This window comes from Microtus oregoni, unplaced genomic scaffold, assembly GCF_018167655.1.
Source record: "Microtus oregoni isolate MIOR12 unplaced genomic scaffold, Mior012 000001F_ref0000356, whole genome shotgun sequence".
NCBI classification, from domain to species: Eukaryota; Metazoa; Chordata; class Mammalia; order Rodentia; family Cricetidae; genus Microtus; species Microtus oregoni.
The window spans coordinates 51,749,082-51,776,831 of record NW_024543060.1 but is presented as its reverse complement, the minus strand read 5'-3'; the positions used below and the strand labels follow the sequence as shown (position 1 = coordinate 51,776,831).

General features: G+C 46.7%; 1 protein-coding gene across 1 annotated transcript in view; it reads right to left on the bottom strand.

Annotated features, from left to right (window-relative positions):
- Positions 1-6,538, bottom strand: part of Tm9sf2 (transmembrane 9 superfamily member 2) — a 53,054-nt gene extending 46,516 nt beyond the window's left edge. Inside the window, exon 1 of the mRNA XM_041673391.1 lies at positions 6,288-6,538. Coding sequence (XP_041529325.1) covers positions 6,288-6,458 — 171 coding nt within the window. The 5' untranslated portion in view covers positions 6,459-6,538. The remainder of the gene's footprint in view (positions 1-6,287) is intronic.
- Positions 6,539-27,750: the final 21,212 nt, after the last annotated feature.

Sequence of the window (27,750 nt, the reverse complement as noted above, 5' to 3'; positions counted from 1 at the left end):
GTCTTGGTTCCTAGGAGGCAGAGCAGCACAGAAGGAAAATGCACAGGGCATCCCAGAGTGGTGAGAAGCCAGAGCTGTGGCGTCAGACAGTCCTGGGCTTACCTGCTTTTTGGCTGAACTCTATTGCCTCTGTGAACTGAATTAAGTGTATAATCACTAAATTAAGTACTGAGTTTCCATTGTTCCCCATCTAAAAACCCAGAATGGTTATGGAGACTGACTAAGTTACTCTGTGTCCAGAATACATAAACGCTACGACGGCAGTCATTACCATTATTAGCAGAGGGCATCTAGTAGGCCTGCCCTTTATGGAAATTGTTCTTTCTTTTTAATTTTTTTTCTTTTAAGCTAAGCTCTCACTGTGCAGCCCTGGCTGGCCTCAAACTCAGCTTTGCCTGCCTGTCTGCCAATCCTAGGATGAAAGCAGTGTCCCCCCCACCCCCTCACCCCCCGCCCTAGCAGTTTACCTAACAGCAACAGAGAAGGAAGGATCCGGTGGCCACAGGAACTAGAAAACTTACTAGAAGCCCAGGTGGCAGATGTGTGTAAGAAGACTGAGAACAGGCAGTGTGAGGAGAACCCCGGTGTGAGGAGGGCAGTACAGGCCAGCGAGGGCACACATGCAGGTTTACTTTGCTGTAATGTGGCAAAATGCCCGTGACTTTGTTTCGTGCGCTTAGCTATACAGATCTGGAAGGAAGAACTGGTAAAATGTTTATTTACTGTGGCTAACTGAGTCTTCCCAACGCCAATCCTGAAATACCACCCACACACTCCTAGGTTTCCAGAAGGTAAGAATCCACACTTTTATTCCAGAGAAAACTACGAGGGTATGAAACCAAATGCCAGTCAGTAAATGCTACCCAATTGAAACAATAAATACACACATAAACTGATTTTTGTTTCAGTACTTCAAAATCTTCATACTACTTCAGTCAAATGCTAGAGACAGTCTGCTCTGCTCAGAGCAACACACAGGCCTGCCTTCTTAAATCTGACTCATTCCATGTTTGAAGGCAACTAAACTGAAACAATCTATAGTTTCTAAAAATAACTCCAAGAAAGGAAGGTTTAAAAGTATGACTGGGAAAGCCTTCATTTTATCAGGGTTGCTGAACTAATGGTATCTGAGCTTTGCTGTTGTTAGCCACTAGGGGGTAGAGTTGGTCATTGTTCTTTACAGTACAGGGAAGAATTTCAATTTTTCTTCTTTAAATTTCTGTGTGTGTGTGTGTGTGTGTGTGTGCGCGCGCGAGCAGACCTTTTGGGGGTAGGTTTTCTCCTCCATGTGGGACCCAGATCCCAAAGATTGAATCAGATTGTCAGGCTCACTGGCAAGTGTCTTTTTTTTTGGAGGCAGGGTCTCTTTAGTCTTGGAGCTCATTATGTAGACCAGGTTGGCCTGGAACTCACAGAGATCTGCCTGCCTCTGCTGCCCAAATGCTGGGATTAAAGATGTGCGTGTGCCACCAAAGCAAACCTTACTCTTTCCCCTAAGAATATGATCTCTCCAATGTTTTGAGAGCTTGTGCTACTTTAGTTCTTAGGTCTGAACTGACATTAAGGAGCCAGATATTGACAGTTAAAGCATGAAGGTGAACTGTCACTCACCTTCAAGCACAGCCACTCACTCCACTGAGACTGGTCCACAGCTACCAGACACAGCAGCTACCTGAATCAAGACTTTCCTAACGGTGGGAACACTGCCACGCCCCACCTCGTCCAGCAAGGATGACGCGCGACACACCGGAGCTCTTCTCACTGCAGTTTATTCCAGGACTTTATTCACTTTCTCTCTCTCTCCCCTCTCTCTCTCCTCTCTCTCCACCTCTCTCTTTTCTGCAGGTGAGAGCATAAAACCCGCATTTATTGCGATTCCTCAATCTTACTGCTGCACCCCCTGCAGCAAGTTCTGGGCTCCACGGAGAGAGGTTTGGAGGTTCCCCGTACGGGCCACCACTTGTCACGTCCACCCTCGACCAGCAAGGAAAAACGCCAACACCCGGAGCTCTTCTTGCAGCAGTTTTCAGGACTTTATTCACAGCAATTCATCTCCTTCTCCCACCCTCTCCGTCCCTCTCCCTCTCTCTCTTTCTCTGGCAAACCTCTCCCAGCCCTTAAGTAGGCATGGGCTGCCAATCCCGGATTGCCAGGTGGGCACTGCCCATAGGCCCACGCATATGCAAGCAGCTGATGATCATTGCGTGATCAGGCATAAGTCAAACTTTAGCCATAGGAGTTGATTATACATCTCCATCAGGTGTGGCTCTATGCTGCTCGCTACAGGGAACTGTACACCTCACCCTGTGCAGATGCACTCGCTCTGATCACACAGCCAATTATCCCTCCATGGAAGAGAGGCTGCAGGAACAGAACCCATAGTGCAGGCCTTTGTTGTTATGGTCTTAAAACTAACAAAATAAGGCGCAGATGTGAGGAAGGAAAACCAGATGCCTCAACGGCACTAAAAGCCACGCATGAAAAATGTTTCCAGAAATGGGGCTATAGACCAGTGGTAGAGCACACGGCTAGTATATACAAGTCCCTGGGTTCAATTCTTAACACCCCCATACACACAAGGGTATCTCAGGTATTATAGTTATTAAATGTATAACTGTACCTGGTAATCCCAACAGTAGGTAGGATAAAGCTGAAATATTTTGTACTTGAGGTCAGGAAAGCAAAATCCCATTTCAACAACTCAGAAATAAATATTAACAGTGGATTCTGTTCGTGAAGAAGACCAGACCTGAGTTTGGTTCCCAGTCCCCATGTCAGTGGCTCACAACCATCGGTACTCCAGCTCGAGTGGGATCTGAGCCCTGTCCCCTCAGGTGGTCACACACACAGGCACACAAGACACACACTTAGGAGGGGGCTGGCGAGATGACTTAAGACCACCGGCTGCTCTTCTGGAAGGTCCAGGTTCTATCCAACATCCACAAGGCGCTAACAAGTGTCTGTAATTTCAGTTCCAAGATATTTGATGTAGACTCCCTGGGTACACAGCATGCACATGACACAGACACACACGAAGGCAAAACACTCATACACAGACAATAAAATTAAAAAATAAGATTTACAGCCAGGCGGTGGTGGTGCATGCCTCTAATCCCAGAACTTGGGAGGCAGAGGCAGGCGGATCTCTATGAGTTTGAAGCCAGCCTCGTCGGCAAAGTGAGTTCCAAGAAAGCCAGGACTACACAGAGAGACCCTGTCTCGAAAAACCAGGGGGAAAAAGTTACATTTAAGAATACACAAATAGGAGCTGGGAAGACGGCTCAGTCGTTAAGAGTCCAGCACTGTTCTTCTACAGGTCCTGAGTTCAATTCCCAGTACCCACCCATCTGGGGGCTACAACTAATGGTAACTCCAGCTCCAGAGGATCTGACACTTTTGGCCTCCACAGGCACCCACACTCATAGGCATCTGCACACAAACACACATAATTAAAGGTAAAATAAATCTTGACAAAAAACAACCCACAACTAATCCGTGCTAAGTACATTTCAACAAACTAATTACAACATAAAAAACTGAAACTGAACAAAATGCCTGACAAGCACAAATGGTTAGGAAGTCACAGACAGCATAAGTTAATAAAAAGCTCCCATCTCTAACAGAAACAAGAATGCACACATCGTGATCACACAGGTATTTAAATGTACACACATGGAATGGCATTATGCTAAAACAGGGTAAACCAGGACAATTCAGTATTCATGAAAGCTAAGATCATAAATCAGAAATTAGAGTAGCATAAACAGGATTTTATGTTGAGTGGACTCCTGTTTCTCTGCCAGGAAATTAAACATAAAACTGTTGTTGTTGAGACAAGGTCTCTCTTCACAGCCCTGGAGGCCCTGACTCCTTATGTAGCTAGACTGGCCTTAAACTCAAGAGATGAGCTTGTCCCTGCCTCTGCGATTAAAGGTGTGCCCAGCCACAAGGCTTATACAACAATTTTAAGTCGACAAAGTATCCACATCCTCAGTCTCAAAATCCATCCTGAGAGAATGCAGGACGAGGACTGGAGAGCCATTCTGCACGTGCTCCACAGGGCGAGAGCTGCCTCACTCTGCACACATCCAGTGCAAAGACGATGCTTCCTCTCAGTCAAACATAAGAAGCAAACACGACTGTCCCTGTGCTACAGAGCAGAAAAAGCAGAATTATGTAAGAGAACAGTATCAAAGGCTACTCTGTTCACTTCTGATGTTTAAATAAGTCCCTCTGTCCTCTTAAGAAACACAGGATGGATGGTCTGAACCTTCCGCTCTCTTGTCCCAATTCCTGCACTGAAACGAAGACCCTCAGGTAAAGGTACTATGAAGGGGATAACCAGGTCTGGGCAGGGCACGCCCACCAAGGTTTAGTGTTCTCGAAGAGGCCTAAAGAAGCTCTTTCATCCTTCCCACATGAAGACACCTGCATACAGACCTCACCAGACGCTGACTCTGTGGGCACCTAACCCTTAGCTGCCCAGCCTCCCAGCTGTGAAATGAATCTGTCAGGAAGAGAGGAAAGGGGCACTCAAAACAAGTAGCTGCCATCCTGACTGAGGTAATAAAAATTTCACTATGCAGAATACCTCCCCAGTGAGAGAAAAGGGAAGAAGCTTAAATTCTCACCGACAAGCAGGGGGAGACCAGCGACACGCCCTTGGTCCTATTGGCCAACAGCTGAAGTTCCGACATCCAGGATGTGATGTCTTGCCTAGTTTATCCCCACATCTATCAAAGCTAAAAATCTCAAAGGACCTGAAAACTTTCCACAAAGATACTTAAGGACCTCGTGAGAGAAAAAAAAAAAACATTTAGCTTACAGACCACCTATAAATTCCTTCACACTCATCTCATCCCAAACGCTCCCTCGTCTGTTCTTTAGGGACGTGGACACACACCTTCCACATCAGACCTCATCAATCTCTTCATAAGCTTCTATTCTCCAGCGGTGGCTGGAGAGGCTGGGAAGGTACTTTCCTCTCCGAGACACTATGAAGACATCACACACTCACTCACAGGCTGGGTATGCGGTTGTAAAGGCGGGCTGCTGAGATATCTAAAAGACAAAACCTAGGGTGCCTACAAGACTGGATCTCACTTTGGGCCTGAACTCTCCACAAGCAGGCAGAGACAGAGTACCACAGTTAAATACTGCCGACTGTTAGCCTGAGTTGTATCTGCACGTATGCCTGCAGATCACAAGAGGGTATCAGATCTCACCACAGATGGTTTGCTGGGAACTGAACCCAGGACCTCTGGTAGAACAGCCAGCACTCTTAACCAGATTCATTGGCATTTTCACAGCCACAGGTTGGTTTGTTTCTTTTGAAAACTAATGTGATTGTGCCAACGTGACACTGCATAGTGGACACATGTAAACCTAGAAACAGCAAAATGCAGTGAAAACTTTAACAGCCTCCCTAACGCACAACTGCGGTAAAGCTAACAGTCATAAAATAAACACCAGCTTTAAAAAGTTAGTAAATGAGCCAATTGCAGACTGTAAACGTTTTCTGAACCATTATTTGAACTGTTAAAATGAACGGTTTCAAGGAGAGCCTCGATCCTGCAAATGGTTAAGTTTCAGTAACTTAACGAAATAATGGTATATTGTGATGCTCTACACCTAATAACATAAAAACCGCTATCAGCTGGTAAACCGAAAAACTTGTAGGCCAATGTTCTACGAAGCCAATACTTTCAAGACAGATTCTTTCGCCGTATGCCTCTTTAAAGTATTTAAAACTATCTCGGAGAAACCCACTTGGGATCTCTTAAATATGTTTATAGAGATTTTTAAAAATAACATTTAAAGGCCAGGAATTAAGCGTCTTGATAACTACTCTTTACTAACGCAGTTTTGATGAGAGGAGATGTCACGATCCACAGGTTAAGTAAGCGACTGCTAATCTTCAAGTGAGACACCAAAGTCCTAGAGAGAATAAATCGTCGTAACCAGGAATTCCAGAAAAATACAATGACACGGGAAGCCATACAAGGAAAAGTTACTCTAAGTAGTCGCTCGGCTGGGAGCGCCCCACGGGGCGGGCGGCAGGTCACCCCGGGAGCTGCGGGCAGGCCAGCCCAAGAGCGATCGGCTCGCCGCCGGAGCAGTGCCTGAGACCTGGCGGGGACGAGGAGGACGGGTAGCCCGAGCGCTCAGCGCACCTTTGGGAAGCGGCCCCGAGGAAGCACGGCCCCTGCCCGCCCGCCGCCGCTCCGGAACGCGACCCCACCCACAGCTACGCCCCCTCCGCGGGCGGCCCGCCGGGCCTTTCCCACCTTGCACTCGTCGGTCTTCTTCTCCTCGGTGCAGAAGTTGACCGGCGCCAGGCCGGGCAGGTAGAAGGCGCTGCCCGGGTGCGGGCCCGGGACCGTCCCCAGCAGGAGCAGCGACAGCAGCAACAGCCGCGGGCCCGGCGCGGGCGGCGACGCGGACGGCCTGGCGCTCATGCCGGCGGCTGCGAGAGGACGGCGGCCGAACCGAGGGGGACGACGAGGGCGGAGGGGGCCGGGGGGGGGCTCGGAGATCACCTGCAGGCCCAAGCGCGGAGAAGGCCGGCCCGCAACGGCTAGTTCCGGTTGCGCTACGAGACGCCGCGGGCCCCGCGACGGAAACCGAAGCGGGCCTCCACGGAGCATGCGCGGCGCCGCGTGCACATGCCCAGTGCGGGCGCCGCCAGCGCAGCGGGCCGTTTCCGGGCGGGGCGGGACGAGGGAGGAGATCCGCGTTCCGGGTTTCCAGCTCTCCGGCTAGGGCGACTTCCGGCTCCGCGCTTCTTGCTCTCACGGTCCGGTTTTGGAGTCCCACCTGGCGCTTCTCGGGCGCTCGGCTAGGGACTGATGAACCAATAAGTACTTCTGGTGGAGGCCGAGTCGGTGGACGAGGGAAAGTTCGAATATTTTTCAGGGAATAAATAATTTTCCCATAAAAGCCTTTGTCTCCTCCCGCGCGGTGGAGCTTTAGACTTCAATCGAACTCCTCCCCGAAGTGCGTCATTTTCGAGTGTAAAGCAAACATTAGCAGCCCTGCATGACCGTAATCCCCAAGATTAAGAAAGGGCGGGTTCAGAAAACAGGTAAATTCATGGACTATCAAAATCCTTGTGGGTGTGCACATATTTCCCCCCAAGGAAGGTTTATAACCAACCTGACTTTCAATGGATCTAGCACCCTGTAGAAAGACACGGACGCAAACCAGAAAGAGCTAACAGCAAAGCACCGGCTGAGCGCTACGACCTAGCTGTGCGACCCTTGAAGTCAGCGAGTTGAGCCAGGGAGAAAGGAAAGTAGGGAGAAAACAAAAGGATGCTCTTCCAACCGAGTGGGAACGAGGAAGTGAAAAAACCTAGGAATATAGTTCTTCCGGGAGATACTGATTATTTTTACAACACACGGAGCCGTGAAGTGTGTCCACACACGCCCTCTCTCCAATACACCACCAGACTGAACTTTGGGCTGGGCAGGTCATGATGGCTTCCATTGTGGAAAGAAGCAGCTGCTGTGTCCATCAACAAAAGGGGGCTTACGTATTTTTCTGATACTACCAAACTTCCCATTACTTATTTTTCTGACACTACCAAACTTTGACCTTCACTTTCGCAGCTTCTGCCCCAACCTTGTCATTACTATTCCACCTCAGATAACAGCACCTTTGCCTCAAACCTCATTCCCTATAGCCCACATGCTGTTCACGGAGCTACCGAATTGTAGACTGAGTCCTTTGGTGGTCCCCAAGCTCAGAACTACCCCCAGGCCACTCTGCGGGTCTCCTCTGCTTCTACTTGTGTGAGAGAAATTAAGTGGTTGTTCCTCGATTCCACCGGTGCCCCACAAAATCCATTTTGGGAATGTGTTTATTCGCTGTCTCACTTCCCACGGGCGCAGGGGCCTGGTGTCTGCAATTTCCACCTCTATAACCCGGGCCTGGAGAACCAAAGACGAAGCTAACTAGAAATTGCACGGTCCTGATGGCCGGACGACATAGGCTCTAGATCTGAATTTAGAGTGGCAGACTTTCAGCGCTAAAATCTGAAGTTTTCCTGATGTATTTAACCTGCCCTCTTTCACAGAGCAAGCAAGTCTAGGACGGAGAACGGCTTCCACGGTGGTGGCCTGGGCTACTCCGTCATGCTGAACCCACGGTGACGTGTGGGCTTTTTTCCCTCCAGTCCCCGCCACTGTCATACTCTGGGCAAAGTAAACAGGGGAAAAACAAAAACGGCAAACGGAGTCTTAGAGAACAGAAACGGTATCGGGATTCGGGACAAATGATGGCCCAGAGCGCTGACAGGGCGTACGCAGAGCTCGAGCACCAACACCTATTTCTTTATTTTGACACGTCACCGCGCCTGGCCGCCTTTTGATTGGTAGACCCCTACTTCCGGATCCGGTCTCCTCCGAGTAACGCTTCCCCCGCGGTTCCCTAGGTTACCAGGGGACGGGGCGGGGCGGGTCGATCCAGGGTTGGGGAGCTCCTGGTTGGCGAACACTGTTGGAGTGAAGAGTTGCCTTAGAAACTAGGATAAAGGGAAAGTTCCTCTGCGTTGTCCCCACGGTTGGTGATGCTCTTTTCCTCAGACTACTGATAACTCTGGATGGAGCAAAACCTGAAGAATGTGATTTTCTCCCATGCTGCACACTGCAGTTGTCAATTCGGAGAAGCTGAGGGAAGGGAAGGGTACTTTACTAATAATGGACACGGAGTTTCGGTACAGAATGATGGAAAATGTGTGGGACCGATTAAGTAGTAGCTGCACAATTCAACATAGCAGTATCCGAGCTTTGCACTCAAAACGGTTAAACGCATAAATTTTATTATGTATAGTTTACCACCGTTAAATAAAAATCCAGAATTCCTCTTTTCACCGCTTTTCTCTGTTGAGATAATTTAGACGTCCATTTTTTCTAAGTTTCTCCCATTGTATGATTAGAACGGCCAGATTTAGCAAGTAAATGTACAGATAACCATGTCATGTCAAACGTTCTGATTTCAGATGACCAGTGACTAAATAGTGCGTGGGGCACACACATATTATCTGATCATCCTCCTCAGGTGTCAAGTGTAAATTGATAAGAAAATAGCTTACAGTTGAAAGAAGTGTGCAATATATATTATTAGCTACACATCTGTAAATGAACGCATCTTCAAGATTTTTCTAGAAGGAGGAAAAAGAAACCAAAAACGGATTGTCATTCATTTCCTGACAGAGTATGTCATCAGAATATCATACCCAAGTATACCATTTGGGCAGAAAGACGATTCTGGGTTAAAGGCAACCGAGACTTAGTGTGCCTGGGACCATCTTCCTCTTTCGTCTAAGCAGAATAGAGATTTCCCTTTATGGAAGTAGGAGTGGAGCCGGATGGGCTTGGCCTTAACCCTGTCTCCTTGGGAGGCTGGGATAAGGACCAGAAGTCCAAGAACTGCCCAAGCTGCAGATCCTTGAGCTCCGGGGACAGCTTGGGCAGCTTAATGGGCTGTGTCCTAAGAAGTTAAAACAAATGACAAAAAAAGACAGGGTCAGGGTTAGTGGTGTAGTGCTGCCTAGCATGTGTTAGTGTTCAGTCCTAGGTCCAACCTCTAGAACACACAACACACACACACACGCACACACACACACACACCAGTAGCAAGCAGGAGATGAATTATTTGGCAAAGAGAACCAGTACTTTCTCTAACCAGAAAGATTATCAACCGAGAAAAATCTTCCTAATAAACTCTAGCCATCAACTCTAATCTGCCACATTTCTTCATTGCTGTCCCAATGTACAGCCACGTCTACCCAGTGTGCTGTTGGATCAAACCCTTCCTAACTACCCATGTCTACACAGTATGCTGTTGGATCAAACCCTTCCTAACTACCCACGTCTACACAGTGTGCTGCTGCTTGTTGGATCAAACCCTTCCTAACTACCCACGTCTACACAGTGTGCTGCTGCTTGTTGGATCAAACCCTTCCTAACTACCCACATCTACACAGTGTGCCGCTGCTTGTTGGATCAAACCCTTCCTAACTACCCACATCTACACAGTGTGCTGTTGGATCAAACCTTTCCTAACTACTCACATCTACACAGTGTGCTGCTGCTTGTTGGATCAAACCCTTCCTAACTACCCACGTCTACACAGTGTGCTGCTGCTTGTTGGATCAAACCCTTCCTAACTACCCACATCTACACAGTGTGCTGCTTCTTGTTGGATCAAACCCTTCCTAACTACCTACGTCTACACAGTGTGCTTGTTAACAGCAGAATTCTCATAAGGACAGCTGCTTCTTTTGGTTTTCATTTATTTTCTGTGATGCCCCTTGTTGACCAGAGGTTTCTGTCCTGCCTGATCCCTCAACCGTTCAGTCCCAATGAAGCACACAGAGGTCTACATCAATTATAAACTGGTTGGCCTAATAGCTCAAGCTTCTTATTAATTAATTCTTATATCTTACATTAACCCATTATTCTTGTCTGTGTTAGCCACGTGGCTTGGTACCTTTTTCAGCAAGGCAGTCACATCTTGCTTGCTCTGTGTCTGGCTTCCTCTCTTTCTGGGTGACGACTGTAGACTGATTCTTTCCTTTTCCCAGAATTCTCCTGTTTTCATTGCCCTGCCTCTACTTCCTGCCTACCTACTGGCTATTCAGTGTTTATTTAAAATACAAGTGACAAGGTACAGACCATTATCCCACAGCAAGCCCCCACACACATTAAAAACATGAATAAATATGTATTCTCTCAAATTGCTAATTTCTAGTTGTTGGTAAAAGAAAATCCATTCTCTATAGTATAACTTGGAAGTAAACCTGGCTTTGAACAAATAAACTATAAACACTGACCAGAGAGGTCGGTGTCAAGTTATGAGATCTTTAATGGGGCGGGACGCGGTGGCGCACACTTTTAATGATCCTAGTGTTAGTTCTGTTTCACATTTCTGTGACAAAATGCCTGTGAGAAACAGCGTAACTGAGGAAAGATCCCCAGCTTCAAGACCCTCCAGCCTTCTGGAACATCCTGGAACTGTGTTGCTGCAGCTTCAGACAGAAGAAGGGCTCTTAGAGATGGCTTTCGGGATTTGAGCCTGAGCTGCACGGTCTTGGGGAATTCTTTAAGGGGCTCTTGTCAGGAAATAGGTGTAATTTTTAAGAGTTCTGACATTATTATCCTTTGACTGACTAATAAGACAAACCGTATGCCACTTAAAAGTCTACTCCAATCTGAGGCTGAGTGTTGGAATTTGCCCAGCTACAGTAAGTAACACCGATGATAAGTACCACATCTGATCCAAATGGAAGGCAGAAGAGCCCAAGGCTGCCACTGTGATTGGTCCAAAAGCAGCAGCCTACAAGGGATGGAGTTTGTTGATCATTTGTGCTTTGGAAAATGTTCAGTTTTGTGTGCTGCTTAGACACTATCATCACCTGGTCCCATCTTTTTCTTGATGCATCTCAAACTATCAGACCACTGATTTGATGCCAACACTCAATGTCAGACTGGGACTACTTTTACTGATTTTTAAGTGATTCATCTTATTTTTTATTATTGATTTTTATTGAGCTCTACATTTTTCTCTGCTTCCCTCCCTGCCTCTCCCCTCCCCTTTCAACCCTCCCCCGAGACCCCCATACGACCTATTTACTCTTGTCTTTTTCTATTTTCTACTTCCCATATAGACTATGTAAATCTTTCTTAGTGTCCTCATTGTTGTCTAAGTTCTCTGGGATTGTGATTTGTAGGCTTGTTTTCTTTGCTCTATGTTTAAAAGCCATTTATGAGTGAGTACATGTGGTAATTGTCTTTCTGGGTCTGGGTTACCTCACTCAAAATGATGTTTTCTAGCTCCATCCATTTGCCTGAAAATTTCAAGATGTCGCCTTTTTCTGCTGTGTAGTACTCCATTGTGTAAATGTGCCACATTTTTTCCTTATCCATTCTTCGGTTGAGGGGCATTTAGGTTCTTTCCAGGTTCTGGCTATGACAAACAATGCTGTTAAGAACATAGTTGAGAATATAGCCTTGTGGTATGATTGAGCATCCTTTGGCTATATACCCAAAAGTGGTATTGCTGGGTCTTGGGGAAGGTTGTTTCCTAGTTTTCTGAGAAATCACCACACTGTTATCCAAAGGGACTGTAATAGCTTGCACTCCCACCAGCAATGCAGGAGTGTTCCCTTCACCCCACATCCTCCCTTGAGAGGGTTCTTAAGTTCATTGTGTGGAGTGGTTTGAATGGGAGTGGTTCCCAGAGACTCATAGATTTGAATGCTTGGCCATTAGGGCATGATGCTGCTTGAGGTGGATTAGGAGATGTGATCTTGTTGGAGGAAGTATCTCATTGGGAGGGGCTTTGAGGATTCGGAAGCCCAAGTCAGATCCAGTGGCCCTTTCTCTCACTTCTTGCTGCCTTCGGATCTGCATATAGAACTCTCAGTTACCCCGTCTGCCTGTGTGCTGCCATGCTCCCCTCTGTAACAACAATGAACCATACCTCTGAAACCATGAGCAAGCCCTAGTTAAGTGCTTTCCTTTGTTAGACTCGCCAGGGTCATGGAGTCTCTTCACAGCAACAGAACCCTGACGGAGACAATGTGTGCTACCACATGAAGTAATAAGGGCAGCGGCAGGGCTGCGTCCCCAACACCCCAGCCGCCTGCCCGGCTAGCTTATGCCCCGAAATAATTACACGGACACTGTATTCTTTTAAACATCACTTGGCCCATTTCTATCTAACCTCTTCTAGGCTAATTCTCACATATTAATTTAGCCCATTTCTAATCATCTGTGTTGCGCCCCTAAGTGCGCTTACCGGGAAGATTCTAGCCTATGTCCATCCTGGGTCGGAGCTTCTTAGCATGCTTCTGCCCAGGAGCTAGGAGCATGGCGTCTCTCTCAGGCGTCTGCTCCCGAGAGGAAAGCGGTCGAGTCTCTGACCTCACTTCTTCTTCCTCCCAGCGTTCTGATCTGTTTACTCCACCTACCTATGTCCTAACCAATAAAATGGGCCAGGGCAGTTCCTTTATTAGCCAATGACCTTCCTCCATCAACCACATAGCGTGGGTGGCTGCCCAGCACACTGAAAGCCAATGAGCTGATTTTAGGGCCTTATATCCACATTAGCCACACTCCACTGCTGCTGTGGGCCATCATTAGAACACAGTGATAAGAGCAGCAATCTCAGAGACCTTCACATTGCAGATAAAGGGAACTGGGTTCCTCGGCAAGTGCCACAAGGAAAAAAATGCACAGAAGACAAAACAAGGAAAAGTATTTAGCAAGCATTCATCCAGAGTGTTACTGCAATTAAAACGGGCATACTTTTAAAAAGACCAATTGATGGAGGAAGGTCATTGGCTAATAAAGGCACTGCCCTGGCCCATTTTATTGGTTAGAGGATAGGTGGGAGGAGTAAACAGAACAAAATGCTGGGAGGAAGAGGAAGTGAGGTCAGACTCCACAGCTCTGCTCTCCGGAGCAGACGCCTCAGCAGAGACGCCATGCCCTGCTCCCTGGCAGACACACGCGATGAAGGTCCGACCCAGGATGGACATAGGCTAGAATCTTCCTGGTAAGCGCACCTTGGGGTGCCATACACAGATGATTAGAAATGGGCTAAATTAATATGTGAGAATTAGCCTAGAAGAGAATGGGCCAAGCAGTGATTAAAAGAATACAGAGTCCGTGTAATTATTTCGGGGCATAAGCTAGCTGGGCAGGCGGCTGGGGTGTGGGGGACGCAGCCCCGCCGCCGCCCTTATTACTTCAACCAATAAGATACAGAAAAGACACCAGGAAAGCAAAGTTAAAGTTTGTGCATGTGGTTCAGGTGGCAGGAAGAGTGTTTGCCTGAGGCCAGCCTGAAATACATGAGACTGTACCATAAAAAATGAGGTGAAGGCAGATGGAGAGATGGTTCAGCAGTTAAGAGTACTTGTTGCTCCTGCAGAGGACCCAGGTTCAATTCCCAGCACACCACATGGTGTCTCATAGCCCTCTGCAACTTCACTCTTTTCTGGCATTCTTTGGCACCAGGCACACATAAAGTGTACCACATACATATGCAGGCAAAGCATGCACACACATAAACATGAATAAATATATATTTTTAAAAAGCAAAGTTAAAAGGTAATGTCAGCAGTCTGGAGAGACGGCTCAGTAGTTAAGAGCATTTGTTGTTCTTGCAGAGGACATGAGTTTGGAACTAGAGTTCCAGGCAGTCTGGTGCTGTTTGCCCTTCACAGGCACCTACATGCACGTGGGGACATAAGCTAACAAGATGCACACCCCAACATTAACTTAAACCAAAAACCAATGACACTATTCAACTCATGTCACACTCTGATGTGTGATCCCCAGCTTCTGGAGAGTGGTTTGCATATTATTTAAATGCTTTATGAAACTATAATCTGAAAGGATAATAGTTCTAGCTTTCAGGATCTCTTCTTGAGAAACATTTTGAATGTGAAAGAAATCTAGCTCTGAGTATCACTTAGATGGCCAACAAAGGGGTTTGCTGAGTAAGTACGGCACCACAGTTGGCAATGAATGTTACTCTTCAGGCGTCACAAGTACATGGAGGAGAATTAGTAGAATGAAAACCCCCATCATAGAAGACCCTGTCAGAAGAGCACGCACATTCCCACCCCAGCTTTGCTCAAATGTTGTCAGGGCTGGAAACATGGTACAGTGGCAGAGCACTAGCCTGGTGTGTTGTTGGAAACATGGTACAGTGGCAGAGCACTAGCCTGGTGTGTTGTTGGAAACATGGTACAGTGGCAGAGCACTAGCCTGGTGTGTTGTTGGAAACATGGTACAGTGGCAGAGCACTAGCCTGGTGTGTTGTTGGAAACGTGGTACAGTGGCAGAGCACTAGCCTGGTGTGTTGTTGGAAACGTGGTACAGTGGCAGAGCACTAGCCTGGTGTGTTGTTGGAAACGTGGTACAGTGGCAGAGCACTAGCCTAGTGTCCTAGTATGTTTGTTGTTGGAAACGTGGTACAGCGGCAGAGCACTAGCCTGGTGTGTCCTAGGTTCTGGGCTCCACTCCCAGATAACACACAAACAGAAAAGCAATGGAAGACAATTAAGACACAAACTGGAGCAAAATACATGTGGATTTTTAAACAATATAGAACTGGTGAATATATAAAGGACTTTAAAACTCTATAGGAATTAGCAATTGGGAAGCTGAGGCAGGAGGATTGCAAGCTTCAGGCCAGCATATGGGCTATAATGCTATATAGTGAGTCCCTGTCTTTAAAGTGGAAGACTTAACAGATAACGTTTTCAAAAAGGGTGTACAGAGGGTATGTAAGCTCAAGAGAAGAGGATCAGCGTCACAAGATAACAGAAATACAAACAGAATTCATTGTGAGATAAAGGGGAGTGTCATAATAACCCGCCCGCCTCATAATTAGTATATGCTAATCACAATTATTTTAAACCTGATGAGATACCTCTATGCACTTATTAGAATGTGGACAGCCAAGTGATGATATGGTTGGGAAACATGGCCATCTCATGCGCTGTTGCAAACAACATAAAACGGAATGGTAGTTTCTTACAGGGTTACACATGCACTTATTATGTGACCTGGAGATCTCATGTGTAGGCATTGAAATCCCAGAGAAACTAAAACTCACCCAGGCACAAAACTTTACACACAAATATCTGTGGCGGCTTTACTCATAACCACCCAAGCTGGAGACAATCAGAGTCTCCTCCAAGCTGTAAATAAACTACCAGGTATTCATATAATGTTATATTCATTGTCTTAGTCTGTTTTCTATTTCTGGTATAAAGACCATGACCAAAAGCAACTTGGGGAGGAAAGAGTTTATTTTATTGTATGGCTTACAGGCTACAGACTATCATCAGCAGAAACCAAAACAGGAACCTGGAGGCAGGAACTGAAGCTGAGGCCATGGCGGAGTAATAGTTACTAGATTCTCCCCATGGAGTGCTTGGTCTGCTTTCTAATAATACCCAGGACCACATGCGGAGGGGGTGCCTCCTTCCCAGCTGGCTGGGTCCTCCTTTATCATTAACAATTAAGAGCACGCCTCTCACCCTTGCTTTTAGGACAATCTGATGAAGGCGTTTTCTCAGTAGAGGTTCTCTTTCCCATTTGACTCTAGCTTGTTATCAAGTTGACAACAAGAACAAACAAACAAAAAACAACCAGGATATTAGTCAGCAATAAAAAGAACTGTAGTAATAAGGGCGGCGGGGCTGCATCCCCAGCACCCCGGCTGCCTGGCTAGCTTATGCCCGAAATAACAACACACAAACTGTATTCATTTAATCACTGCTTGGCCCATTTCTATCTAGCCTCTTCTAGGCTAATTCTCACATATTAATTTAGCCCATTTCTAATCATCTGTGTAGTGCCCCTAGGTGCGCTTACCGGGAAGATTCTAGCCTATGTCCATCCTGGGTTGGAGCTTCATCGCTTGCATCTGCCTGGTAGCTGGGAGCATGGCGTCTCTCTGAGGCGTCCGCTCCCGAGAGGAGAGCTGTGGAGTCTGAGCTCACTTCCTCTTCCTCCCAGCGTTCTGTTCTGTTTACTCCTCCCACCTATCTTCTAACCAATGAGGGCCAAGCAGTTTCTTTTTTATTTAACCAATGACCTTCCTGCATCATAGAACTGGCCGTTACAGCACACCACATCCTGAAGACTCTCTTATTCAGGATGGGAAAGAGTGCAGTCCTGGTAGGCTAGCTACATACTCTAACCATAGTCACATGACTTTCCCCCACCCCCACTCCCTGGGGTAGGACCTCACTATGTAGTCCTGGACTGCCTGGAACTCGGTATCAGCAGGCTGGATTCAAATTAATAAAGAACTGCCTGCCTCTGCTTCCCAAGTGCTGGGATTAAAGGCGTGCACCACCACAGCCAACAACACGCTAATGTGACAGACTTGAAACTGTCGTAACCAGAGGGCAGACTAGGAGTTCTTGTAACAAGTCTTTCTCTGTCCCGCTAGGCAGCTCCCAAATAATGACTCAGAGACTTATTAATTATGAAAGCTTGGCCTTTAGCTTAGGCTTGTTTTTGACTAATTCTTATAACTTAAATCAACCCATATTAATTTTATTAATCTGTGTTCTACCATGTGGCTTTTACCTTTATCCCATTCTGTGTGTCCAACTCAGTCTGCGTCTCCTTTGCACCTAGGTTCGTCTCCTACTTCCTCTCTCGATGCCCAGAAGTCCCACCTACACCTCCTGCCTAGCTATGGGCTGTTCAGCTCTTTAGTAAACCAATTACAGCAATATGTCTCCACACAATGTACAAATATTCCACAACATTTACCCTTTTGTCTAAATAAAAGTAAAGGTTTTAACACTAATCCAGTAAGACTATATATAATAAGAACAATTATCAAGTAAGAATTACATTTATAATGTCTAGCCCATTTGTATTTGGCAAATTTGGAGAAATTACTTTATTTATCCTATTTTGGTGAGTCAAAAGTTTTGCACCTAATTTACATCCTATCCTAACTCATATTACCAACCCAAATCTTTTTAGTCTGACAATTTTTTTTTAGATAAATAACTCAAGCTTTTATATCTCTCAACCTTACTAAGTACTTTATACCTCTTTTGTGTGTTTCTCTTCTGAATTTTTTAACAAGGAAAACTGTAAGTATTACTGTCTAGTTTTTAACCCCATCAAAGACCCCAGAATATAATATTACCTGAGAGAACATTAAGTGCAGAGCCCGCAGCTTCCAAAACTAAGAGATGACAAAGATGTCTTGTACTAAGAGCCACTTGTTCGTTTCTGCGCCTAGCCCCGAAATAACCACACAGAAACTGTATTACTTAAATCACTGCTTGGTCCATCAGCTCTAGCTTCTTATTGGCTAGCTCTTGCATATTAATTAAACCCATTTCTAGTAAGCTGTGTATTGCCACGTGGCTGTGGCTAACCTGGTAAAGTTCTGTCCAGCTCCAGAGGGGCTACATGGCTTCTCCTTGACTCCGCCTCCTTTCTCCCAGTATTCAGTTTAGTTCCCCCCCCCCCGCCTAGTTCTGCTCTACCCTATCACAGGCCCAAAACGGCTTCTTTATTAACCAATGGTATTCACAGCATACAGAGGGGAATCCCCCATCACCTCCCCTTTTCTGTCTCAATAAAAAGGAAGGCTTAAAATTTAACATAGTAAAATTACATAAAACAAAACAGGTATCAAGTAAGAATTGGTTACAGTATTTATATCTACTTTATCTTTTATCATAACTAAGGAAAATTATAATTTTAACTATCTATTCTTCAGCTCCATCAAAGACTGCAGAAGGATATAATTTTACCTAAGTTAACAGGAAGTGCACTGTAGTCACAGTTACTTTCCACTCATACAAGACTTAGACTTCTTAGGATAGGATAATTATTGAAATATTTATCACATGTTTCCTGCTTGACATTATGCTGGTTGTAATTCTAAAATTTTATACTTGATATTTGTTCTTATTGTATATAATTTTGTATTAGGCTGCTTTCAGCCAATGGCTTAACAGAGTAAAGCCGGGCAGGAATTCTGCACAGAGATGGAGAGAGAGAGAGTAGGCAGAGTCAGGGAGAGGCATTTAGTCGCTGGAGGAGAAAGAGGCCTGTGTACTGATACTGATAAACCACAAGCCTCGTGGTAAAATATAAAATAATTGAAATGGGTTAATTGAAGATATAAGAGTTAGCCAAAAGTCCGCTTAAGTGATTGGCAGTGTTGTAATTAATACAGTTTGAGGACTTATTTCTGATCTGGGCGTCCAGGAACGAATGAGCAGTCTCCGTCAACAGGTACTGACTTTATAATCCCAGCACTGGGGAGACTGGTGCAAGAGCATGAGCTCAAGAGTAGCCCCGTGAGAAGACAGTCTCAGAAAGAGACACACTTAAAAGTCGAAAAATACATAAATGCATATAAAAGACTGGGAGACCACATATGTGAACATTTTCAGACGATTTTTTTTTTTTTTTTTTTTTTTAGTTCTACTAGGGACCAAGCGCAGAGCCTTGTGTATGCTAGGCAAGAGTTCTACCACTGGACGACACATGAGCCATAGCAGAGTTATTTCTGGCCGTCAAATGAAGGTGATTTTCTCTGTGCTGAAAAATAGTGAACCTAACCCTCTCTGGTAAAGAGATTTTAAACAAATAGCTAATATGTCGTTTTGCATATGTGCACACACAGTGTATCTTGCTATAGGAAGCTTGAATCATGCCTGTGATTTTATCAATTTGGCTTTTGCAAATTATAGGTTATCTCTGTGTTCTTGGAAAAATATCTTCTGGAAAGATTGCTTATTTTGCAGTCACGAGGACCACAGAGCTCTCATCTCTGGACACTCCGGGCTTCGTTATGGGCCAGAGGGTAGAGGACACCAGCCCTGGCTGCGCCTTTGGATCTGTCATTAGCATCCATTACAACGCAAGCATGATGATGCGATCGAAGACTAAGTACCTGCTTCTCGCTCCTCTCAACCCCCGTGTGTAGTTAATACTCTCATCAAGTATTAAGATTCAGGAGACTTCCAGAGGCCCCAGGAGTGGCATTGGCCTATTTGATTTCACTTTGTGAAAGAAATCAGAGTCATATTAGATGCAGTAGACAAATTGTTGTACTCAGAGACGTAGAGGAAAGCACTTAAGCCAAATTTATCGGGCTGATTTCAGCTTTCACGACTAAAGTCTGAAATTCTGAGGGTAAACCTCTCCTGGAGAACAGCTACCCCAGCTACCACGCACTTCCGGGGTCCCACCTCCCCTTTCAGTCAGGACCACCAGCAAAAGGGAGGCCACAGGCATTGGACAGGCCCACAATGCTCGCAGGAACCACAGCTATCAGCAGACCTCTGACTGCGGTGAGCAGGCTGCGCCCCCGAGGGTAAGGCTGTTACTACAGGAGGCTCTGGCAGGCACTTCAGATTTCTGAGAGGGGTTTGCCTTTGCTTCCCAGTAAGAGTTCCAGAACTCAAAACAAAACCAAACAATTTCTGTGCTGAAACTCCATGGCCCTCCAAATAGATGCAGAAGCAATGGCACAGGAAGTGGCCGAAGGGAAGGCACCACTTCGTGAGACAGTGAATGGAGCAGGGGAGCCCTCAATTTGCCAGAAACCTTAAGATTTTTTTAAGATTACATCTGTATGTATGTAGGGGTGGGGGCACACGCAATCCCGTCAGGTTTGTAGAGCTCAAAGGACAACTTGCAGAAGTCACTTCTCCTCTCCCATCATGTGAGTTCCGGAGGTGGTGATAGAACTCAGCAGGCTTTACCTGCAGGTACCTTTACCTGCTCAGCTACCTTCCTGAGCTATCCGAGGTGCCCCCGGTTCCTTTCCAGCTGCGCTCCAACCTGGCTGGGTAATTTATAAACCCAGGAGGCCCAGAACAGGTGTCAGGTGTCCGTGCAGGATCTCCAGGTTCTGCCATCACATGGCAGAAGAGCAAGGAAATGAGACAGGTAAGGAAGAGTGGGGCCCACTCCCCTGGTATCTAACCCACTCCAGGCATAGAGGACAGAGGTCTTGTGATCCCACTGCCCCCTACACAGCCTACTTCTTGGTACCGCTGCAAAAGCAACTCCTTTTCAGCATGTGCTGATAGCGATATTAAAGCCTAAACATATTCAGACGGATTTGACAGAGGTCCCAGGGACAGTAAATCCAGTGAGTAGGGGGTCTCAGACAAAGCATAGCAACAACCTCTGTCTTAGTTACTCTTCTGTTGCTGTGATGAGACCCCATGACCAGGTAACTTAGCAAACACTTGAGGGTCACAGTTTCAGAGGGTTCGAGCATGGCAGCAGGCAGCAGGCAGCAGGCAGCAGGCAGGCACTGGAGCAGTAGCTAAGAGCTCGAATGTGGATCCACAAACAGGAAGAAGCAGAGCACACTGGAAATGGCTTCGTCTCTTTAAACCCCAAAGCCTACCTTCAGTGACCTCCTCCAATAAGGCCACACCTCTGAATCCTTCCCAAACAGTCTCATCACATGGGGACAAAGTACCCCAAAACATGAGCCTATGGGGGCCATTCTCATTCAAACCACTACAAGACGGTGGCATGTGCCTTTAATCCCAGCACTTGGGAGGCTGAGCCAGGAGGATTCTGTGAGTTTGAGGTCAGCCTGTTCTACAGAGTGAGTTCCAGGCCAGCCAGAGCTACACAGTGAGGCTAAATAAATAAATAAAACCCTCACAAAGCAACAGCTCCCAGGGAGAGCACTGAACGGGAAAGGTAGCTTGAAATTTGGGGGGAAAAGCATATGAAATGTTGCAGCTGGATGTGATGGTCAGAGGTGTCCAAGCAGCCGCCAGGCGGGATTATGTCCGTTCTTCTTGCTGAACGAATGCAGAGTAGAAACATCTGAAAACGAACCCGTGGAGAACCTGGAGATGGGGAGCCAGCTGGAACCAACAGCAGGCAGGCCTCGGATTCAGAGCAGTTCCCACCCGTGTCACGTCTGGATTTCAGGTGAAGGGTCAGGGGAGGCTATGAGGCTGCCTGAGAAATAACCCTGCTCGGGCTGGAGAGATGGCTCAGCCGTTAAAGGCTGGGCTCACAACCATAAATATAGAGAAATAACCCTGCTCAACCCCAGTCCTCCAAAGGCCGGCGGCAGCATCTCCAGAGTAGAAAGCACTGTGAAGGAACAAGCTTAGGTTCAAGAGCGCCTGTGGAGAAGGAGGTGAGGTGAAGATGCGGCTCGGTGTCTCTGAGGCAGTCAGGCAAGGTGACGGTACAAACCCCACAGGAAGTGCAAAGTGAAACAGAGAGACGGTAGCGGAATAATCCAGAGTCTGCAAAGATTTTAGAGGACTCAGTCGTTGGGCGACTCTGTGAAGCCTTTGTGTGGCCAAGGCGTGTAGAGGCTTTGGCTTGGGTACCTGAAGCCATGACCACTGGAACCAGACACAGTCTTGATGGTGGAGAGTTATAAAGACGACCAGGAATGGGAAAGGGCGCTTGCTGCGAAGCAGTGAGGGTGCGAGTTCAGGTCCCCAAGACCCGTGTAAACGCAGGGTGTGGCTGCAAGTGCCTGCGATCCCAGAGCTCGGGAGGAGGGCCAGAGACAGGAGGATTGCTTGGGTTTGCTCTCTGCCGGCACAACTTAGAACTTCAGGTTTAGTGAGAGATCCGTCTCATGGGAATAAAGCAAGGAGTGATGGAGCAGGACATTTGATGGCTACTCTGGACTCTGAACACAAGTGTGCCAACACACACATACACACACACACACACACAATTTAAGTTCGAAGAGCAGTGATGGAGCTTTCTGTTTGTCAAAAACTATTCACTTTTAAAGAAAAAAAATCTTTCTTCGGTGAATTTATCAATGAATTCTTGGGTGGTGGTTTCTTGTAGCAAGCTTTCTTGTTGGGCTCCCTTTGGACCACCAGCCCACAATGATATGGAGATTTCTTATTAATTATGAAAGCTTAGGATTTTTCCCAAGGAGCTCTTATAACTTAACCCACATTTTTAAATATATGTTCTGCCATGTGGTTCGTTACCTCCTCTTAGTACGGTACATCCGACTTGCTCCCAGTCTGCTGGTGAAATTATGCATCTAGAATCCTCCTCCCAATTTCTCTCTCTCTTCCCAGAAGTCCTGCCTATTCTCTTCTGCCTTGCTATTGGCCATTTAGCACCTTATTAAAGCAATCAGAAGGTGCCTTAGGCAGAGACACATTTTTATGGTGTAAACAAATATTCCGCAGCTGTTCTTGCTTTGCAGCCTCAGCTGTTTCCTGAGTCCTGGGCTCACATGATCTTCCTGTCTAGACTTTTCAAACCCTGAACTGCAGGTGCCTGCCACCGTGCCCATTCATTTGATTCGCTTCTGAGTTCTTTGCAAGAGTCTGTCCAGTACTAAAGTGAAGGGAAAGTTCCCAGGTTTGAGGATGTCCTCACAACAGCTCAGAAAAGGACTGGGACTCCCAGCAGAGTGGTGGACACAGCTTGGGAGAGCAAGGCTAGTCTGGAAAAATTACTTTCTGTAGGTGATTTGGATGGCCTCTGTTTTCCAGTTGCTTTCCATTTGCTTTTAAAGGTTTCCTTATCTGTGAGATAGAAAGCATGAGCTGGGCATGATGGTTCTCTGGGGCACTGCAAGAGATTCCACCACTGGCATTGTTCTCTGCGGACTCACTAGGGAGAGGGAAGGAAACTTTGGTTGTGGTTATTATGAGGTCTGGGGAAGCAGCCCAGGCAGACTGCACTTGGTTAGCAAGAGAAGGCCCCGGGATTGATCCTCAGCCCTGGGAAATGAACAGACGAAGAAGCAAAAGCTAGTGTGCGAGACAGAGGAACGCACGACACTCTGCATACACATAAGTCTGAACAGTTGACCGAGGACGTCATTCCGTTTGGGAACGTGATTATAATTAGTATAATCATCTGTGTGTTTGAGACTGAACGGCTGCAGTACCGGATGGGACAGAAACTTCATTTTAGAGACTTCAATAAGAGGATGTGGCTGGGGAAATGGCTCAGTAGCTAAGAGCACTGGCCGCTCTTCCGGAGGACCTGGGTTTGATACCCAGCACCACATGTCACAGTCCAGGTCCAGGGGATCCAAAGTCCTCTTCTGGCCTCTATCAGTACCGCATGCATGTGCTGCACAGACATATTTTCAGGCAAAAGCTTACACACATAAAATAAAAATAAACAAAATCCCAAAAGATTAAAAGAATATGTGCTATGATTCATCCACTCTAAGAAATGAGTCACACTTCTGCAAGCTGCCAGTGAGAAACTGGAAAAGAAAAGCAGGGTAGCTGGGAAGGCTGGCTGCTTTTCTCTGCATACCAAAAATGGCTCCTAAAGAGATAAATAAATAAAATAAAGTTTCAATGCTGGAAAGATGGCTCAGAAGAGAAAAGCACTTGTTCCTATGCCTGACAATCTGAGTTCCATTCCTGGAGCCCACACAGTGGAAGGAGAGAACCAACTCCCACAGATTGTCCTCGGACCTCAACACACGTGATGGCACACATCCTGGTGAGGGAGAATTGTCTGTATCCTGTCAATCATAGTCTACATAAACGCTGATTGGCCAGTAGCCAGGCAGGAAGTATAGGTGGGACAACCAGACAGGAAGTAGAGAGGGGCAATGAGAACAGGAGAATTCTGGAAAGAAGGAAGCTCTTCCCCAGTCCTGCCCAGACACAGAAGAAGGAAGATGTGACCTGACCTGCCGAAAAAGGTACCAAGCCATGTGGCTAACATATACTAGAATAGGTTAATATAAGTTATAAGAGCTAATACAAAGCCTGAGATAATGAGCCAATCAGTTTATAACTTATGGAGATGTCTGTGTGATTTTCTCTGGGACTAAATGGCTGGGGGACCAGGTGGGACAGAAACCCCAACAAGCAGGCCCTCATGTTACACATCCCGACAAATAAATTAATGTGAAAAATAGTCTAAAAAAGGGAATTTTCCATAATTTAAGAAGAGATGTCTCTATACCACTGCCCAGGGTGCATGTGGGTTAGTCACCCCAAAGAACAACCAGACCAGAGCCCAGACGCCCACGACTGGCACCTGGTGACAAGAGGTGGACACAGAAGGAGCCTGCACAGACTTTGCCCCTCCTAGAGCTCACTGCCACTGACATGGTGGCTGGGCCTGAGCTCTCTGTGTATGTCCCAGTCCCAAGGCTTCCCAGCTCCCCATAGCCCTGATTGCACAAGGATGTCTAGGAAGATGATGAGGAGAGGCGAGGAAGAGGAGAGAGAGAGGAGCAAATGAAAGACCTAGGGAAGCCATAAGATGCAGAGCCTGCATGGAGAGACTCGGGGATGAGGAAAAAAGCAATTCATTCACACAGAATCTGTGAGGTCCATGCTGCAGGATGATGAGAATTTACCCAAATCAAAGGAGGCTGTCCATCATCTACCACTGTGGCCCTGTCCTAGCTCTGAGCGTGTCTACTTAGCGAAGGAGATGGACAACCCATCACCCTGAACGGGCTGACAAGCCCAATGACTCTATTCCATCTTTTCCTGCTCCACTAAAAAAGATCTTTGCTCACGATGAAAGTGACTAGCAATGTTGATATGTAGGGGCACTCTCTGGACTGGAAATGATCAACCCAATCACAAAAGGTATTTTCAGAAAGTTCTTTGATGTGGGAGTCCCCTCTGTGTGCTGTGATTACCATTAATGAATAAAGAAACTGCTTTGGACCTATAGCAGGGCAGAACTTAGGTAGGCAGGGAAAGCTAGACTGAACGCTGGGAGGAAGGAGGCAGAGTCAGAGAGACGCCATGGAGACACTGCCAGAGTCAGACATGCTGAAATTTTGCTGGTAGGCCACGCCCTCATGGTGATGCACAGATTAATGGAGATGGTTAAATTAAGATGTAAGAGTTAGCCAATAAGAAGCTGGAGCTAATGAACCAAACAGTGATTTAATTAATACCATTTCTATGTGATTATTTCAGGGCTGAGCAGCCGGGAACAAACAAGCAGCCCTCCTTCCTACAGCTCTTTATATGTTTGTCTGGCTTCAGTGGACTCATTCAGTGTAGTGTGAGCAGGAAAGAGTAACTGTGATATTTTACACAGACCTTCAGTAGACAACGTTTAAAGAATGCTCCTTCACACATGACACAATTGTCATAAGCACACACAGCAAAGAGTGCTCTGGCCTCACACAGGAAACCACTCTTGGGAGTTTCGAGTCTCTTCCTCGTCTTCTTGCAAATGTGGACCTCATGAAAGGTGCTGAAGAAACCAACATGTGCCTGCTAAGAGGGCCAGGTGCTCTGAGCCCTGGGGTGCCTCACAGGTGGTTTACTGAGTGACTGGGACACCCCAAAGATACTCTGCACTCGATACACAACAATGCTTTTTAAAGTGATGTTTTCTTTCTCCTTGTAATGAATATTTCAGAATAAACTTTGTTATTTGACGCTACACATTTTTATTTAGCTAAAAGGTTTTGCTATGCAGCTAGCTAATTCCTGGCCCATTCCCCTGACTCCCCACCCCCAAGACCCCGCTTCCCGCGGCTCAGACTGGCCTTCTGTTTACTCAGTAGATGAGGATTTCTTTGAACTCCTGACTCACTGTCCTCACCCTCCTCAGTGCTGGGACTATGGGCCTGTGCTACCTTGCCCAGCCTGACTTCCATTCTGATAGGTTTCGAACCCAGGACAACCGGTTGAGGTGCCTATGTAACATATCAAAGCGGACCTTGCTCCTGGGTCCCTCAGTCCCTACCTGTTATGGGGTCCTTCGGGCTGGCTTACCCTACCCCCGACCCTAAGCCCAGGGGCTGGGCAGCCCTTCCCTCTATAACCCAACCATTTTGGTTACCTGGCTCTTTCATCTCCTCTCTTTGGGCCTCCTGGCTGCCGCTGCACCTGGTGCCCCTCTCTGCCCTCTCTCTTCCTCTCCCCCGTCCTCTCCTGACATGGCTCAGGGTCATGTCCACTCTGGACTCTCCCAGATGTCCCTGCCTCTGACTGCGCTCTCCCACACAGCTATAATAAACTTTCTCTCCCACCTTTGAGTGGCCACATCTTTCCTTTCCTATCTCTTTCTCGTTCGCCTTCTTTGTTCCCAGGGGCTGACTGAGTTGTGCCAAGGAGAGCCGAGCCTTTTGAACCCGAGCAGGATCAGGTGAGCGAGTTTGGCTCACTCAGATTAGTCGTCAGCTGTCAGAGGCGGTGTTTGCTTGTGGTTAGGAAATCTCTTGTTGATTTAGATGTTTTGGGTTTTTTTTTTTTTTTTTTTTTGTCATTTGCCACCTGTTTGTGGGTGGCTTTTATGACTGACGTCAAATTCCCTGTTTTACACATTAACTTACATTTCACACTTGACATTTAGTGAAGGAAACTGAGCTGTTATTTCTTGCTCCAGAGCAGCAGTTCCTGAAAGTTAAGGTGCTGTGTGATAACCCAGAGCCAACAGAATCACTAGAGAAATTGCTCTGAAAAGCCAGGCAATTAACTCAAATTAGATCAATCCTGTTGCTAGACTGCCTCCAGCAAGCCAAGCATGGGGTAATCCTGTGTTCTAGAGAATTAAAAACAAAAAGCAAAGCTTTTGCAACAGGCAAGTGTAGTGAATCCCTAATGTCTCCAGTCCCCCTCCACTTTTCTTGATTACTTTTCCAGCCTGGAAGAGTATGAGGCAGAGTTTAAGGACAGGTGGGTCATTCAGGGCCCAGGAGAGGACGACCCAGTTTAAAAACTGTCCTTCTGAATAAACTGATGTCGCTTTAAGATCACTAAATGGCATCTGAGAAATCAGCGATTTTATTCCGGGACATAATGGGCAGATATGTTCCCAAAACAAACCGTTTGTTCTCAACGCCCTACTTTTCCATCGCAGCCTCAGGACCGCAGCAGAAAGCCCAGGCATCCTGGGGAATAGCTTCCCCAAGCAAAGGGCAATACAATAAGCAATGTGGACTACAGCAACTCTGGGAAGACATAATCACAGCTGTCGTGAGGCCCCACAGCCTATGGAATTCTCTCTCCAGGACTATGAGATCGGCCCATCAGAGGAACACCTGCTAAGGAAATTTATGAACCTAGAGTCCATGTTTACATATATATTGAGATAGGGTCTCACATAGCTCAGGCTAGTCTCCAGTTTACCATGTAACCCAGGCTGCCAGGCTGACCCTGAACTACCGGCATTACAGGTTGGCCTCATCTACCAATCTCAAATGATAATTTTGATAGCTGGATCATAATGAGATACGATCCTTGTAGTGTGTTCTGGT